Source organism: Pongo abelii, chromosome 1 (assembly GCF_028885655.2).
Source record: "Pongo abelii isolate AG06213 chromosome 1, NHGRI_mPonAbe1-v2.0_pri, whole genome shotgun sequence".
NCBI lineage: Eukaryota > Metazoa > Chordata > Mammalia > Primates > Hominidae > Pongo > Pongo abelii.
Window position 1 is genome coordinate 169,071,469 of NC_071985.2, and position 15,550 is coordinate 169,087,018.

Here is a 15,550-nt window from a genome sequence, read left to right on the forward strand (position 1 = left end):
GCTAGCTACTATATATGCATCATCTTATTATGTCATTTAATCTTCTCAACAACGCTACAAGATAGATTTTTTTTTACCACGCCCTTTTTATAGACTGATTCTGCAGGAGACCACAGAAGATAAAAGAAAAGAAAGAAAGAAAACTTAAATTCATTCAATGCTAATTATACACCAAGTCCCATGTTAGGATTTCTCATATGTCATAAGATAGGTGAGAGAGTGGATATATAGGAAAAAAAACTAATGCTTGTTAAGAATGGAATTTTATGGCATTTTAATTTGCCCTATTTTCATTTTCCTCTCTCAAGTTCTGTGGTAACCGTGAAAACTAGCACCCCAGCAGTCACTAGAGGAGGCAGGATGAATTTGGAGCTCCTCAGTTAACCTAGTGATCAGTTAATGACTGGACAGAGATTTCCTTAAACCTCTTGGCAAAGGGTAGGAGACTTACTGGTTTAAGGAAATTTCTGTCCAATCATTAACTAGTTACTAGGCTAACTGAGTAGAGACATCTCTTTCTCTTTTTTTTTTTTTTAAGATGGAGTCTCGCTCTGTCACCCAGGCTGGAGTGCAGTGGCGTGATCTTGGTTCACTGCAACCTCCGGCTCCCAGGTTCAAGATATTCTCCTGCCTCAGCCTCCTGAGTAGCTGGGATTACAGGCCCATGCCACCATGCCTGGCTAATTTTTGTATTTTTAGTAGAGATGGGGTTTCACCATGTTGGTCAGGCTGGCCTCGAACTCCTGACCTCATGATCCGCCTGCCTCGGCTTCCCAAAGTGCTGGGATTATAGGCATGAGCCACCGCACCTGGCCGAGACTTCTGTCTTTAAAGGGAGTACATGACAGAAAATACAGACTATACAGAATTAATTCAGGAAATTCACCAAACAAATGGCAAAAACAACACACAGCAACATCAGAGGAGAGGCAATCTGATTTCCACAGTTGTCACAATACACTATTTCAATATCCAGTTTTCAACAAAAGTTAGTTCTTTGCCAACAAAATTGGCAAATCTTTAGTTAGACTAGCTAGTCTGACCAAGAAAAAAAAAAGAAGACACCAATTATTAAAATTAGGAATAAAAAAGGGACTATCATTACTGATGTTACAGAAATTAAAAGAATGATAAAGGAATAAAATAACTTAGATAATCTCAATGAAATGGAAAAATTTCTAGAAAGACATAAACTACCAAAACTGACTCAAGAAGAAATAGAAAATTTAAATAGACCTATAACAAGTAAGAAAGTTGAATTAGTAATTTCAAAACTTCCCATGATGAAAAATTCAGGCCCAGATTACTTTTCTGGTGATTATGCCAAACATCTAAATAAAAATCCTTTACAAACTCTTCTTAAAAAATGGAAAAAAAAGGAATACTTCCCAATATATTCTGAGGCCAATATTACCCTTATATCAGAACTAGACAAAGCTATCACAAGAAATGCAAAGCACAGACCAATATATTTTATAAACATGGACTCAAAAATCCTCAACAAAATACCAGCAAGCTGAATCCAGCAAAAGATAAGAAGAAATTATATACCATGGCCAAGTAGGAATTATTCTAATACAAGCTTGGTTTAACATGCAAAAATCAATTAATGTGATATATCACATTAATATAATAAAGGACCAAAAAAAAAAACCCACCATGATCATCTAAATGGACACACAAAGAGCATTTGACAAAATCCAATAGCTTTTCATAGTAAAAAACACAGAAGAAAATAAGAATAATAGGGAATTTTCTCAATCTGATAAATGGCATCTATGCAAAAAAGCAGCTAACATCATATTCAACGGTGAAAGACTGAAATCTTTTCACTTAAGATAAGGAAAAAAAACAGATGTCCACTCTCACCACTTCTATTCAACATCGTACTGAGGGTTCTAACCAAGGCAATAAGGCAAGAAAAATAAGTAAATGGCATCCAAATTGAAAAGAAAAAAGTAAAACAATCTCTTTTTGCAGATGACACAAGCTTGTAGATAGAAAATCCTAAAGAATTCACAAAAAAACTGCTAGAGCTAAGAAGCAAGTTAGCAAGGGTATAGGATATAAGATCAATATACAAAAATTAATTGTATCTCTATGTAGTAGCAATGAATAATCTGAGATGATATTAAGTAAAAATTCCATTTCCAATAGCATGAAAGAGAATTAAATACTTAAGAATAAATTTAAGAAAAGAGAGCAAGACTTGCACAGCAAAATCTACAAAACATCATTTAGAGAAGTTAAATAAATGGAAAGACATCCCATGTTCATGGATTAGATGACTTAATACTGTCGAGACAGCAGCACTCCCCAAATTAATCTACAGATTTAATGCCATCCTTATCTATATTCCAGCTGACTTTTTGGCATAAATTAATAAACTGACCCTAAAATTCATATGGAAATGCAAAGCACTGAGAATAACAACAACAAAAAAAGTCTTGAAAAAGAACAATATAGAAAGACGTGATGACTAGTTTTACGTATCAACTGGCAAGGTACAGTACCGAGTTATTCAAACACTAGTCTAGGTGTTGCTGTGAAAGTACTTTATAAATTTTATTAACATCTACAATCAACTGACTGGTTGTAGGAGGTCATCCTCAATAGTTTGGGTGGGCCTGATCCATTCAGATGAAAGGCCTTAAGAGGTATCTCTGAGGAAGAAGAAATTCTACTTGTGGACTACGGCATGAACAACTGCCCAAAAGTTCCCAGCCTGTGCCTCCTGGCTCCCTGCCCTAAGGATTTTAGCAAATTCTTTGTAATACATCTCTTTATATATGTATACACACATAATTTTACTGGTTTTGTTTCTCCAGTGGAATACTAATACAGAGTACTCATATTTCCTGATTTCAAAACTTACTACAAACCTATAGTAATCAAGAATATGTAGAACTGAATAGGGATAGACACATAGACACATGATTAATAGGTTTTAACAGAGTGCCAAGACAATTCAATGGGTAAAGAATGGTCTTTTCATCAAATGATATTGGGACAACAGGATATCCACATGCAAAAGAATGAACCTGGACTCCCACCTCACACTGTATACAAAAATTAATTCAAGATGGACCAAAAACCTAAATGTAAGAGCTAAAACTGTAAATAAAAACTTTTAGGAAAAAAACAGAGGAGTAAATCTTTGTATGCTTGCATTAGGCAATGGTTTTCAAAATCACAACCAACCAAAGAATGGGTAATAAATTGAATGTCATCAAAATGAAAAACTTTTGTGTTTCAAAGAACACTATCAAGAAAATGAAAAGACAATCCATAGAATGAAAGTATTTGCAAATCATATATCTAATAAGGGTATATCCCCAAAATAAGTAACTCTTACACCTCAAGAATAAAAAGACAATTAATTCAATTTAAAAAATGGGTAAAAAGTTTGAAAAAACATTTCCCCAAAGAGAACATATAAATGGCCAATATGAACAGGAAAAGATGCTCAACATCATGAGTCATTAGGAAAATGCAAATCAAAACCACAATGAGATACCATTTCACACTCATGAAGATGGCTATAACAATTTTTTTTTTTTTTTTTTTTGGAGATAGAGTCTTGCTGTGTTGCCCAGGCTGGACTGCAATGGCATGATCTCAGCTCACTGCAACCTCTGCCTCCTGGGTTCAGGTGATTCTCCTGCCTCAGCCTCTTGAGTAGCTGGGATTGCAGATGCTCGCCACCACACCCGGCTAATTTTTTGTATTTTTAGTAGAGATGGGGTTTCACCATGTTGGCCAGGCTGGTCTCGAACTCCAGATCTCAGGTGATCCACCCGCCTTGGCCTCCCAAAGTGCTGGGATTACAGGCATGAGCCACTGTGCCCGGCTGGCTATAATAAATTTTAAATAAATAAATAAATAATTTTTAAATAAGTGTTGGAGAGCATGTGGAGAAATTGGAACCCATATACTATCCTTCCGCAAATACAAAATGCTACAGCCTCTTTGGAAAACAGTTTTGCAGTTCCTCAAAAAGTTAAACATAGAATTACCATATAACCCAGGAATTCTATTTCTAGGTATATACCCAAGAGAATTGAAAACACATACCCCACAATGCACATGAATGATCACGGCAGCATTATTCAGAATAAGCAAAAAGTAGAAGCAACCCAAATGTCCATCAATAGAAGAATGGATAAACAAAATGTGGTATAGCCATGCATGGACTGTTATTCAGCCATAAAAAGGATGAAGCACCGATGCATGCTATAATTTATATGAACCTCAACATCCTTATGCTAAGTGAAAGAAGGCAGACACAAAAGGACAAATATTGTCGGACTCTACTTATATGAAATGTCTAGAATAGGCAAATTCATACGGATAGGAAGTAAATTAGAAGCTACTATAGCCGGGAGAAGTTTCTTTTTGAGATGATGAAAATGTTCTAAAATAAGATAGTAGTGAGAGTTGCAAAATTTTGTGAATATAGTAAAAAGACTGAGTTGCACACTTTAAAACAGTGAATTTTATGGTTAACTGTATCTTAATAAAACTGTTATTAAAAAAAGAGAGAAAAGTCCTGGCCCTGGGCCTACATACAAAAAATACACAGAGAATATATGTAATGAGAGTAAAGAGTACGCATGGAACCCTTCGCCTCTTGGGATCTGGCAATGAGTGCTCGCACAATGTAACCAAAACCTTAGACATCTATTGCTGTGACCAGCACTGTTCTGGCCCAGGGAACATTTCTCTACATGTCTTGCCCTCTGTCCTTGGAATAGAAGGTGACCACAACTGCATACTGTCAAAGTTTTGTGTATTGTGACACTGCCAGCGGAGGAGATGGACTCTTCTTAGAGCCTAGGAGAAACTACAGTGGCAGAGCCACTTCAGCAGGAGAAAAGATAAATAAACCAATGTGTCAAATTCTTCTCTCAGTTTGAATGCAAAATATTCTTGCACAACAAACTATCATTCCCAATATTACCAAACATCTATTTTCATTATATTCCAACCAGCACTTCTGAAAGCTCTCACAGATTAGAATAATATTTGCAAGAGTTTTGCATGGCTGAGAAAAACTTTTCAATATCAAGTGTTATGGGTTGAACCATGTCCTCCCAAATATGTATCTTGAAGTCCTAATTTCCAAGTACCTTGGAATGTGACCTTACTTGGAAATAGGTCTTTACAGAGGTAATCAAGTTAATATGAGGTCATCACAGCGGATCCCAATACAGTATGACTGGTGTCCTTATAAAAAGGGGAAATTAAGGGCTACACATATAGGAAGACTATCATGTGAACACCAAGGCAGAGGTTGGGGAGATGCATTTATAAGCCAATGAATACGGAAAAATTCTGACATACTTCTAGAAAGGAGAAATCTTTCCTCATAGCCATAAGAAGGAACCAACCCCATGAACACATTGATCTCATACTTCTAGCCTCCAGAACTATGAGATACTAAATTTCTATTGTTTTTGCCATGCAGTTTGTGATACTTTCCAGCAGCCCAAGAAAATTAACACATTAAAAAAGTCATATTACTCTTAAATTTGTACAAACCTAGGATAATGTATGAAGTATGATACTGACTTATATGATTAAATTATAATATTTTGTAATATATTCTACAATAATGATTATTTGTCATATATGATTCTATTTCTGTGTTTGAACATGGCATGTATAATTCTTAGTTCATTCCCAAATTTAAGTATCACTTTAGGAATTTTATTGATAACTATAGCTGCCACTGGCTCCGGGGAGTGAAGTTTCTCCAAATTAAAATCAGTTTTACAATATAAGAATTACAGCCAGTCATGTTGGCTGGCACCTGTAGTCCCAGCTACTCGGGAGGCTAAGGTGGGAGGATTGCTTGAATGCAGAGGCAGGGGTTGCAGTGAGCCAAGGTCATGCCCCTGAACTCCAGCCTGGATGACAGAGACAGACCCTGTCAAAAAAAAAAGCAAGAATGACAAGGACTTAAGAAATTTGTTCAGGCCGGGTTCAGTACTTCACACCTGTAATCCCAGCACTTTGGGAGGCCAAGGTAGGTGGGTTGCTTGAGGCCAGGAGTTCGAGACCAGCCCGGCCAACATGGAGAAACCCCATCTCTGTAAAACATACAAAAATTTGCCAGGCACGGTAGTGCGTGCCTGTGGTCCCAGCTACTCAGAAGGCTGAGGTGAGAGGATGGCTTGAGCCCAGTAGGCAGAGGTTGCAGTGACCCAAGATCATATACCACTGCACTCCAGCCTGGGTGATAGAGCCAGACCTTGTCTCAAAAAAAAAAAAAAAAAGAAAAAGAAAAAGAAAAAGAAAAAAAGAAAAACGAAAAAGAAAAAGAAATTTGTCTAATTTAGCAATGTTATCAATAGAATATGCACTGTAAAAATCTTGTATAAAACAACTTAGGTAGTCATTTTCCTGAAAGCAAGGCAAACAAATTTTTATGGAACTAATATATAACAATCTATGAATTATATATAATATCTTTGGCCCATGAACAAAACATCCAGACATGCATAACAATAATTAAAATAGCCATTTTTGATAGTTCCTGGCTCTTAATCATTCAAAACACCCCATAACTTTCTATGTATTTTAAAATTTTATCGTTAAAAAGGTATATTTGACACTGTGGGAGGATAGAACATATTTTATTCAACAATGTTGCTAGCTTGATTTATAACTTTTAAATATTTAGACATATGGTATGTGAACCTCCACTTGTACTCATGCCCCAGGTCCTATAAGTGTTAGGGGTAGCCAGGACCCAGCAATGACAGAAGAAATGAAGCCTAAATCTATGAACGGAAACCAAACGAAAATATCAAGCTTGTTCCTACTATAAACTAAAATATCATTCTGAAAGCTTCATGTGGAAACCTGATGCAGTCCCTCAGAGGAAGTGACAAGTGCCTTTCTGGGCCATAGTCCCAAGGGTCTCTACAAGCCCTTCCCAGGCAGGAGTTGTGTAGCCCTGTTGCCTCAGTGGACCTCAGCTCTCACCAGGTTTCATATGCCTAATGTGTTTCACAGTCCTTATGTTCTGAATGTTAGAGTTGGGTCATAGATGCTTTTATTTCTTTTGCAGTAACTCTGTGCCACTTTCAAATAAACAGAGCAATTTATAACTGTATTTCACTCCTCTTTTGGAAATAGTAGTGTACAATTTGACAAACAACCTTTAGAGGGACCTCGATGTTGTGATATTCCCCATGGCTATCATTTTGTTATCTTCTGCCTGTCCCCTTGGAGAGAGGGTTGGCTGCCTATTGCGGGCTACTCCGAGGCTAGGGATGGGAACCAGCATTCTTTTTGGGAGTTAGTCTCAGGAAGTGAAGAACTCCTAGAGACAGGGGAAGTGGTGGCAATTAAGAGAAGAGATAAAGAGCAGGATGCATCACTGGGAAAGAAAAGAAAAAAGGTATCAAAATGCCAACTAGGAATGCCAAAAACAGAATGGAGATGTAACTGCAAAAGGCCCCATGGGATTTCCAATTTGAATTGTATTTTATTGTAACTCCCTGCAAGCAAACATGGTAACTATACATTTCATGCTATTACCAACTAATGTAATAGATAATCTGACAGCTAATATAAAACACAGATGCGTGATATCAAAGGATACTTTTTAGCTGTGGTTGAGCATCTTTAAGGAACTTCAATACCCTCTCCATAGATATCGGTTCACAACAGTGGTATAAAATCTTTGTATAAAATTAAAAACCACGAGAGACCTAGACTGGGTTCATCAGAAAGACAGCAGTGAAGAATGAAAACTTCAAGAACATAGAAGGATATAATCATAATTTTGATAATAAAAAGAACTCTAATGCAAATACAACAGGCTGAAAGTCAACAACACAGTACTTAATAGTAAAGGCAGATTAGTGAACCACATTAATCAGCCTGGGATATAGATTATCAGCCACATTTGAAACACAGATTAACAGGAACAAATAAGGTACCAGGGTGGGAGACATTTTTACAAGTAACAAAAGTTTTCATCTTTGTTTAACTAAGACTTCAAAAGGATTCCACATATAACCAATGGTGAGACCATTGAAAAAAAAAAAAGCAGATTAGCATAAAGAAATGCAAGGCAGAGTGACCAAATTTCTGACCTGTTTTAAGATCAATCAGCATTTTCTACCTGGGCAAGTAGAATGCAATTAGCACTTGAGTGATTTTAAAGACTCTTTTACAGCTGCCTTTAACTAGCTGATGAAATAGCAGAACTGTGTGGCTGAAGGCCAATGTTTATTTTTACCCATTACCTATTTCATTAATGGGATTGTGGGCCACTGGGCCTCCAGGCACACACAAATGTATTAAAATACCCCACACTGTAATTAAGTGGCACAGAGGGGATTGGAGCAAATTAAGTGGCTGTTATATTTGCCATAGGTGTAGTCTAGATCAGACATTTTGATGCTCTTGTGGCAGAGCCACAAAAATTTTATTTCAAAAGTCTACAGAGTATTGAGGATTTTTTTTTGTAGAGTAAGAGTTTTAATAAGTGGGTCCTTCCCCCAAAATAAAAATATAGATAAAGAAAAATGCCCCAAGTAGATACTCTTAAAGTGAAAGATGAGAATCCTTTAGCCAGAACAAAGGACAAATGCATCAACAATAGCATCAGTGAAAGAAATTGGACCTTAAAACTCCATTAACAAGGGACTCAAAATGAATCAAACTTCCATGCAACTCTCAGTCCAAGCTTGGGACTTTCTTTCCCAGTGTAAGTTAGAACTTCTGCTTTTTAATTTAATTTAATTTAATTAATTTATTTATTTATATTTTTGAGATGGAGTCTCGCTCTGTCGCCCAGGCAGGAGTGCAGTGGCGCCATCTCTGCTCACTGCAAGCTCCGCCTCCCGGGTTCGCGCCATTCTCCTGCCTCAGCCTCCCGAGTAGCTGGGACTACAGGCGCCCGCCACCACGCACGGCTAATTTTTTGTATTTTTAGTAGAGACGGGGTTTCACCATGTTAGCCAGGATGGTCTCAATCTCCTGACCTCGTGATCCACCCACCTCGGCCTCCCAAAGTGCTGGGATTACAGGCGTGAGCCACCGCACCCAGCCAGAACTTCTGCTTTTGAGTTCTTTAAAGGGAATAAAAAATAAAGTGATTACCTAATTGTTGCCCTGATCAATAATGAATTCATCAAAAATGCTTGCAGAAACATAGACCCTGAGAGTAAAGGTTCCTATGCCAGCACTATATCATTTTTTGTTTGATTTTACCAAATCAATCCATTGTTGCCACTAAATGTTAGATTCCTTCTAAAACAGTAAATGGAAGATTTTTGCTTTGATCATTCAGAATCAACATTACTACACTTGAGAATTCTTCCAGTGGTGGTCTCCTGTGAATCTTTAGAGCAGAGAACAAGCAAAATGGAATGAGGGCAGGGCAAAATGGAATGACATCTGGAAGTCAGTATTTTGGCTCAAGAAGAGGATAACATTGCCTTTGCCCTAGAAAACCACGGAGAAACACTTAGAAATGACAAGAAAGGAGATAAAAGTACTTACGAGTATCCTGGACTTGCAGTGGGAGGGGGGCCTGAAGAAATCAAAGAAAAACAAAAGAAACAGTTAGTCTAGATTATTGGAGGGTGAGTATGGATACACTCAAATCATTACAAATTAAAGTTCTCAACCACCCAGAGGTAGTATTTATTTTTCTGGAATTTATTGTTTTGCTCTATTCCCCCAACCATCTCTATGAAAAAAAAAATACCAGTGAGAACGTGTCTATGTCTCACAATTCAGGGCCTGAAAACGCTAAGATGAGTGCTAAAAAATGAGTTAATCGAGTAAGCATCCTCAAACTATGCAGGGAGTTTCCAATGGGCTGAGTGGTAGCATGAAGGTGTTGATTGCAACAGTGAGTGGGGCTTCCTTCTAGTCCTTGATGGCAGGAAAAGGGCTATGCACGCTGCAAACATTTCCAACTTCTTGGACAAGAAGCATCCTTGTTGAAAAGAGCTCAATGGCACGATGGTTTCAATTAGGGGCTGTGAGGTCAGAAAGATCCGGACCTCATTCCTGCTCTGCTGTTTACTAGCTGTGTAACATGGTAACTAACTGCTGGGCCTTGGTTTACTTATTTGTAAAATGGGTACAACCGTACCAGGTTTAGGGTTGTGGGCACAGAGTACATTCTCATTAAGTGTGCATTCCTTCCTTCCTGTCCCTGTGGACTCTAGCCATCCTACCACATTGGGCTGAGGGCCAAAGTCCATCCCCAGTAGGGGTCTGCTTACCAAACTTGACAAACAAGACTCCAGTGGAAGAAACCACCTCCTTGCCGTTTGTTGCCACGCACTGGAAGTAGCCTGTGTCTGTGGTGTCGAGGTTTCTAATCCGCAGCCGAGAGCCATAGATGGTGGACCTAAAGGAGAGCCTCCGGGGCTCCTGGACCACAGGAGCATCATTTTTGAACCAGCGGATGGTGGGAGGTGGATTCCCAGAGACTTTGCAGTGCAGTTCTGCTGTCTGGCCCAGGGACGTGGTGATGTTATTCATTGGTTCATCAAGGGTCAGGTAAGAATCTGTGAGCACAGAGAGGAGGCAGGTGAGAGGGGCAGACAGCTTGAGAGGGCTTCCAAGCAGCCAAATCTCCTCCAGTGTACCCTTGGGATCACAGAGAGGCTGAGCAGGAGAGGCAGGTGAGACAGACAAGGAAAGAAACAATCACATTGACTCAGACCAGAGGACTGCTAAATAACCACCCACAGAGCCTGCTGCTTGGAAGAAAATTTGTCACTAATCAGAGTATAAAACCCAAAGTCTCCAAATGACTACATGAATGAGCTTTTGTGCTTCAGATCAAAAAATCATATTTTGGAACAAACATTCCTTGTTCCAAATTCCAACATAGCAAAAGAGAGAGAAAATAAAGTTCACCTCAAATCTCCCCACCCAAAAATAACACCATTTTTAACATCCTGGCAAACATCCTTCCAGTTTGCTCACTTTTGATAAGAAAGGAAGCATCAAAAATTGGAAAAGTAGGAGCAACACATTCATATCCACATGGCACAAGATCAGAAAGGATGCCTGAAACTTTCATGTTACTGACAATATAAGGTTATGAAGGCCAGGTCAGAGGCAGACAGAGTAATAAAGCAATGGACATTTCCATATTACTCATATCAACCATAACATGTTACAATATGTAATTATTTCGATCACATATATATAGATTAATTCATATACAATACTGTGCAATATACAGATCTTAGTTATACAGGTCTATGAGTACAGGCAAATGCATATACTCATGTAACAAATGTCCCTATCTTGATAGAACATCAACACCCCAGAAAGTACCCCCACAATCTTTTGTAGTTGGTCCCTGCTCCCAACCACTCCCTCCCACCCCACCTTGAAGCAACTAAGGTTCTAATTTCTATTACCGTAGGTTAATTTTGCCTGTTTCAGAATTTCATATAAATGGAATCATGCTGCATGTATATTTTGCTTTGGCTCCTCTTAAGATTTATTGCACTATAAATTTTAATAACAAAATAAGTTTTATTTAAGCTTATTCTTCAATCAAGTATTTAAACATCAATATTAATATTAGTTGTAGAATCCAATTGCAGATAAAATTATTTATTTATTTTTAATTAAATTTGATTCTTTAAAAACGTGCTCTGTTATTCATGTGTAGGGAGCTTTCTTTGGTTTTATTTTTCCTAAGCACCCTTTCTTGGATAGATCCCCTGCCATACCTTCTCATTGTCCTATGTCCTTCCATAGGTCCAAGTCTGGGGTAACTTGTTCAGCAGAGCTATAAGCCCCATAAGGGCAGGGATGGGAATGTTCTGGTCATCACTGCATCCTCAGTGTATACTACTGTCTAGCAGTGTTATCCACCAGAACTTTCTGCAATGATGGAAATGTTCTATAGTCTGCACTGTCTGATTGATAGCCACTAGTCACACAGGGCTTACCGAATGCAAGAAATATGGCTGGAGCAACTGAAAACTGAATTTTTAAATTTAAATAGCCACATGTGGCTAGTGGGTACTGTACTGGACAGCACAGGTAGAATGCAACAAATTTGTTGAATTTAATAGAAGTTTATTGAAAAGTAACATTTTTCTGAGCTATTTAACTGGGTAATTTAATTGCCCAAATGTCTGTAAAATGAGTTCATAAATGCTAAAAATAATTGATTCATTATTTGCTTTAATTCCAACCCTCCCAAATTCAGAAGGAACATTGTTAATGTCTGGGCAGCCTCACAGGAGTGTGTCTCATATATGAATGGCATTTATCACGTGTGCAGTAGGAAAGAGATTAAGCATGACTACTGCATTACCATAATGACACTTTCCATCTCACTTAAGCCAGTGAATAATTATCCTTCACAACAGATTCATGAGCCCATAAATGATCTTGCTAATGCTTTGCTTCCTAACATTTATATTTTGATCTCTATCTTTGGGCATGTTTCTCTAATCTATATACATCTATACTCAATCCACGAATGTGCTTGCTCATGGATATAAGCACATATGTTCCTAAGATGTTTGAGGTATGCCCAGAAAGGAGGGAGACTAATTAGCAGATGGCTCTATGGAACCACTATCATGCCTTTATAGCCCCATATCATTCATTGAGAATAGATAACTATGTACCCTTTGTGGAGAGAAACTTAGAGATAGCAATCACATAAAAATGCCACTATAAGCATAGTGATTAATACTCCATTGGACAGGTTCTGGAATTTGATTGGCTGGGTTTGAATTCAGGTCAGCCCCTTGCCTATCTGTGTGACTTTGGGCAAGTTACTAAACCTCTTTGTACCTCAGTTTAACCAACTGAAAAACAGAAATAATAAACAGGGCTCCATCTGAGGGGAACTGTTAGAAGAGGATTAAAATGAAAGTGGGTGACATCTGGGAAGCACTTCTACCAGTGTTTGGCAAAAAGTAAGCACTCAAAAATGTTAATTAATGTTGTTACTATTGTTTTTATAACAATAACTTCTGTATACCACTTTTCACATGACAAAATGTTTTCACAGCCTCTGTCTCCTGTTATCCTCTAACAATCTAGAGAAGTAAGAAAGGCACATTAATTACTATGATTTCCAGTGCAGATGAGGAAGTCATGTCTCAGAGATTAGCAGACTTGCCCCATGGATACACAGGAAACTGCCCAAAGCTTCCATCACTAATGGCCTTTAATCCTCAGGCTCTGCCAAGCACCTAAAGAAAGTCCATTTGAGGCAGCTGGCCAGTTCTGGACCAATAATGGACTATTTTGAAATCCTGCTATATGCTAGGGTTTTACTTTAGTATTCACCTGTATGCTAACCTTGCAAGGGAGAAGTCATTATCACTGTTTTACAGTGAGGAAACCTAGGATCAGAGAGGTTTAGTGACTTGCCGGAGGCCTTGTGGCAGAACTGAGGTCCAATTTACATCTCTCTGGCTGCTAAGCCCAACTCTTTTCACTCCACCAGACTGCTTTGGCACCATGGGACCCATTGAGGGCTGGGATTTGGTACCATGAGACCCATGGAGAGTTGGAATATCTCCCTAAACCAAGGTGGGCCGTGGACACACATATACCCACAGGGTTGTGCTCTTCCCCTAACTTCAGCCAAGACTGTCTGGTTAATGGGCCTAAGCTTTAGCCATGGGTGCTAGCTGATGTTCTTTCTGGTTTCCCTCCAGAGGTCAGGCACCTCACCTGATCTGCTCTATAAAATATCTATCTAAAAACAAACATGAGGGTTGCAGGGCACCTTGAAATCAGTGTAGTAGATGACCCAAGCAGTGTGTTTCCAGAGAGAACAAAAGAAATGTAAATAGATCTTTGTGTTTACTGAACAAAGGAGCCTTGCCACAAACAGGGAATTTGGTTTTAACTTTTCACTGACAAAGAAGAAGGTTCAAATTTGTTGGCCATCTGTAGCTGCTTATTTAGTAAGCAGAACTAATAGACCTTCAGAGAACACCTGGGCATCCCAGCAAAGATGTCCAGTCCAGAAGGAATTCACACTGGACTCAAGTAGCAGTTCTGTCACTCACTAGCGATGTGTGTCAGACCATCACTTCCCCTCGCTGGGCTTTGGATTCATAATCTGGGCCTTTGGGGTTGGGTCTGCTTCTTCTGAGACAGTTTGTGTTTCTATATGGGCAGCTGCAGAACAACTGGATGACAGGCAGCAGGTGTCCAGTGAGCTTGAATGCCAGACAAAGCAATCTGGCTTTTATGTGTAAACCTGGCTGTTTGTACATTTTTCAGTGGTTTGATTCAGTAGCTCTGATGATATGTGCTTGAGCTATGGAAGATTTCTCACCCTTTTTTCCCTTCTTCCCTAGACTGCAAATGTCGAGATGGCAGATGGTAAGTGGGAGGTAGGGTATAGTCTGGCTTAAGGGAAAAGTTCCAGTCCCACTGAATCCATCTCTAGCTCTGTGTCCCTGAACAAATGATGTCTTCCAGTGCTAATACTGGTAATAATGATGACGATGACACTGACAACAATAACGATATCATAACGATGGTGGTAATACCTAACACCTAAATGGTATTTATCATCATGACAGTTATTGTTATGAACATTTTACACATGGAAAACAGAGAGGGTAAGGCACAGAGAGGGTAAGACAGTTGTCCAAGATCACACAGACAGTAAGTAGAAGTGAGATTTAAAACAAATTATTTTGGCTCCAGAGTCCATGCTATAGGATAGAAGTTCTCAAATTTTTTGGTCTCAGGACTCCTAGATAATCTTTAAAATATTGATGCCGCTGAGGGGAGAAAGTTTTAAAATATTTGTTTATTAACTTATTTAAAAATAAAAACAATCCCATTGCTTAACATAAATATTTTAATAAAATATTTAGTAAAAATAATATTTTCCACACACATATACCAAAAATAGTGAGAAAAGTGGCATTTTTTAAAATATTGAATATCTATTATTTGCCTTAAAACCAGACAGCTGAAGCCTCCTGTTTCAGCATTCAATCTGTTGAGGTATGTTGTTTTAGTTGAAGAAAATCTGGCTTCGCACAGTTGGAAAAGGGAAGGGTTTTTAATAGTCTTTCAGATAATTTAGGATATTCTTCTTTGATACTACAACAAAATTCGATAGGTGGTAGTTTCTTAAAGGTTGGTTGCAATGTGAAATCTGAAATCATATCAATAAACTTTTCATAATCTATTAAATTATAATGGATTGATTTATCTTGTACTTTGAATGGTTATTCTACCTAGATACGATTTTGTAACATCATGCATTGCCCATTTAGAAAACACTGGTTTACTGAGTTATGTTCGTTTTCAAAATGTGGACACCCTTACTTATCTAATATAGAAAATTCAAAAGCATTAATATCACCACCAGTGTCATCAGTTATGATTAGGAAGAAGTTGTCAAGCTCGTGATGGTGGCTAAAACTTTCGCAAAATTCTAACTTTTTCTGGAAAGTTCAAATTTTATTATTGGCAACTAATACTACTGTTTCCTTCAAGCGGCAGGTTCATTTTGCTCATTTTAAAGAATATTCAAGAATAACTAACCATAATT

General features: G+C 38.2%; 1 protein-coding gene across 4 annotated transcripts in view; it reads right to left on the reverse strand.

Moving 5' to 3' along the window:
- Positions 1-15,550, reverse strand: part of ROR1 (receptor tyrosine kinase like orphan receptor 1) — a 409,096-nt gene that overhangs the window by 122,991 nt on the left and 270,555 nt on the right. For all 4 annotated transcript variants that reach the window (XM_024233924.3, XM_054554395.2, XM_054554399.2 and 1 more), the window contains 2 exons: positions 10,257-10,544; positions 9,523-9,553 (listed from right to left, as the gene is read on the reverse strand). In XM_024233924.3, coding sequence (XP_024089692.1) covers positions 9,523-9,553; positions 10,257-10,544 — 319 coding nt within the window. The remainder of the gene's footprint in view (positions 1-9,522; positions 9,554-10,256; positions 10,545-15,550) is intronic.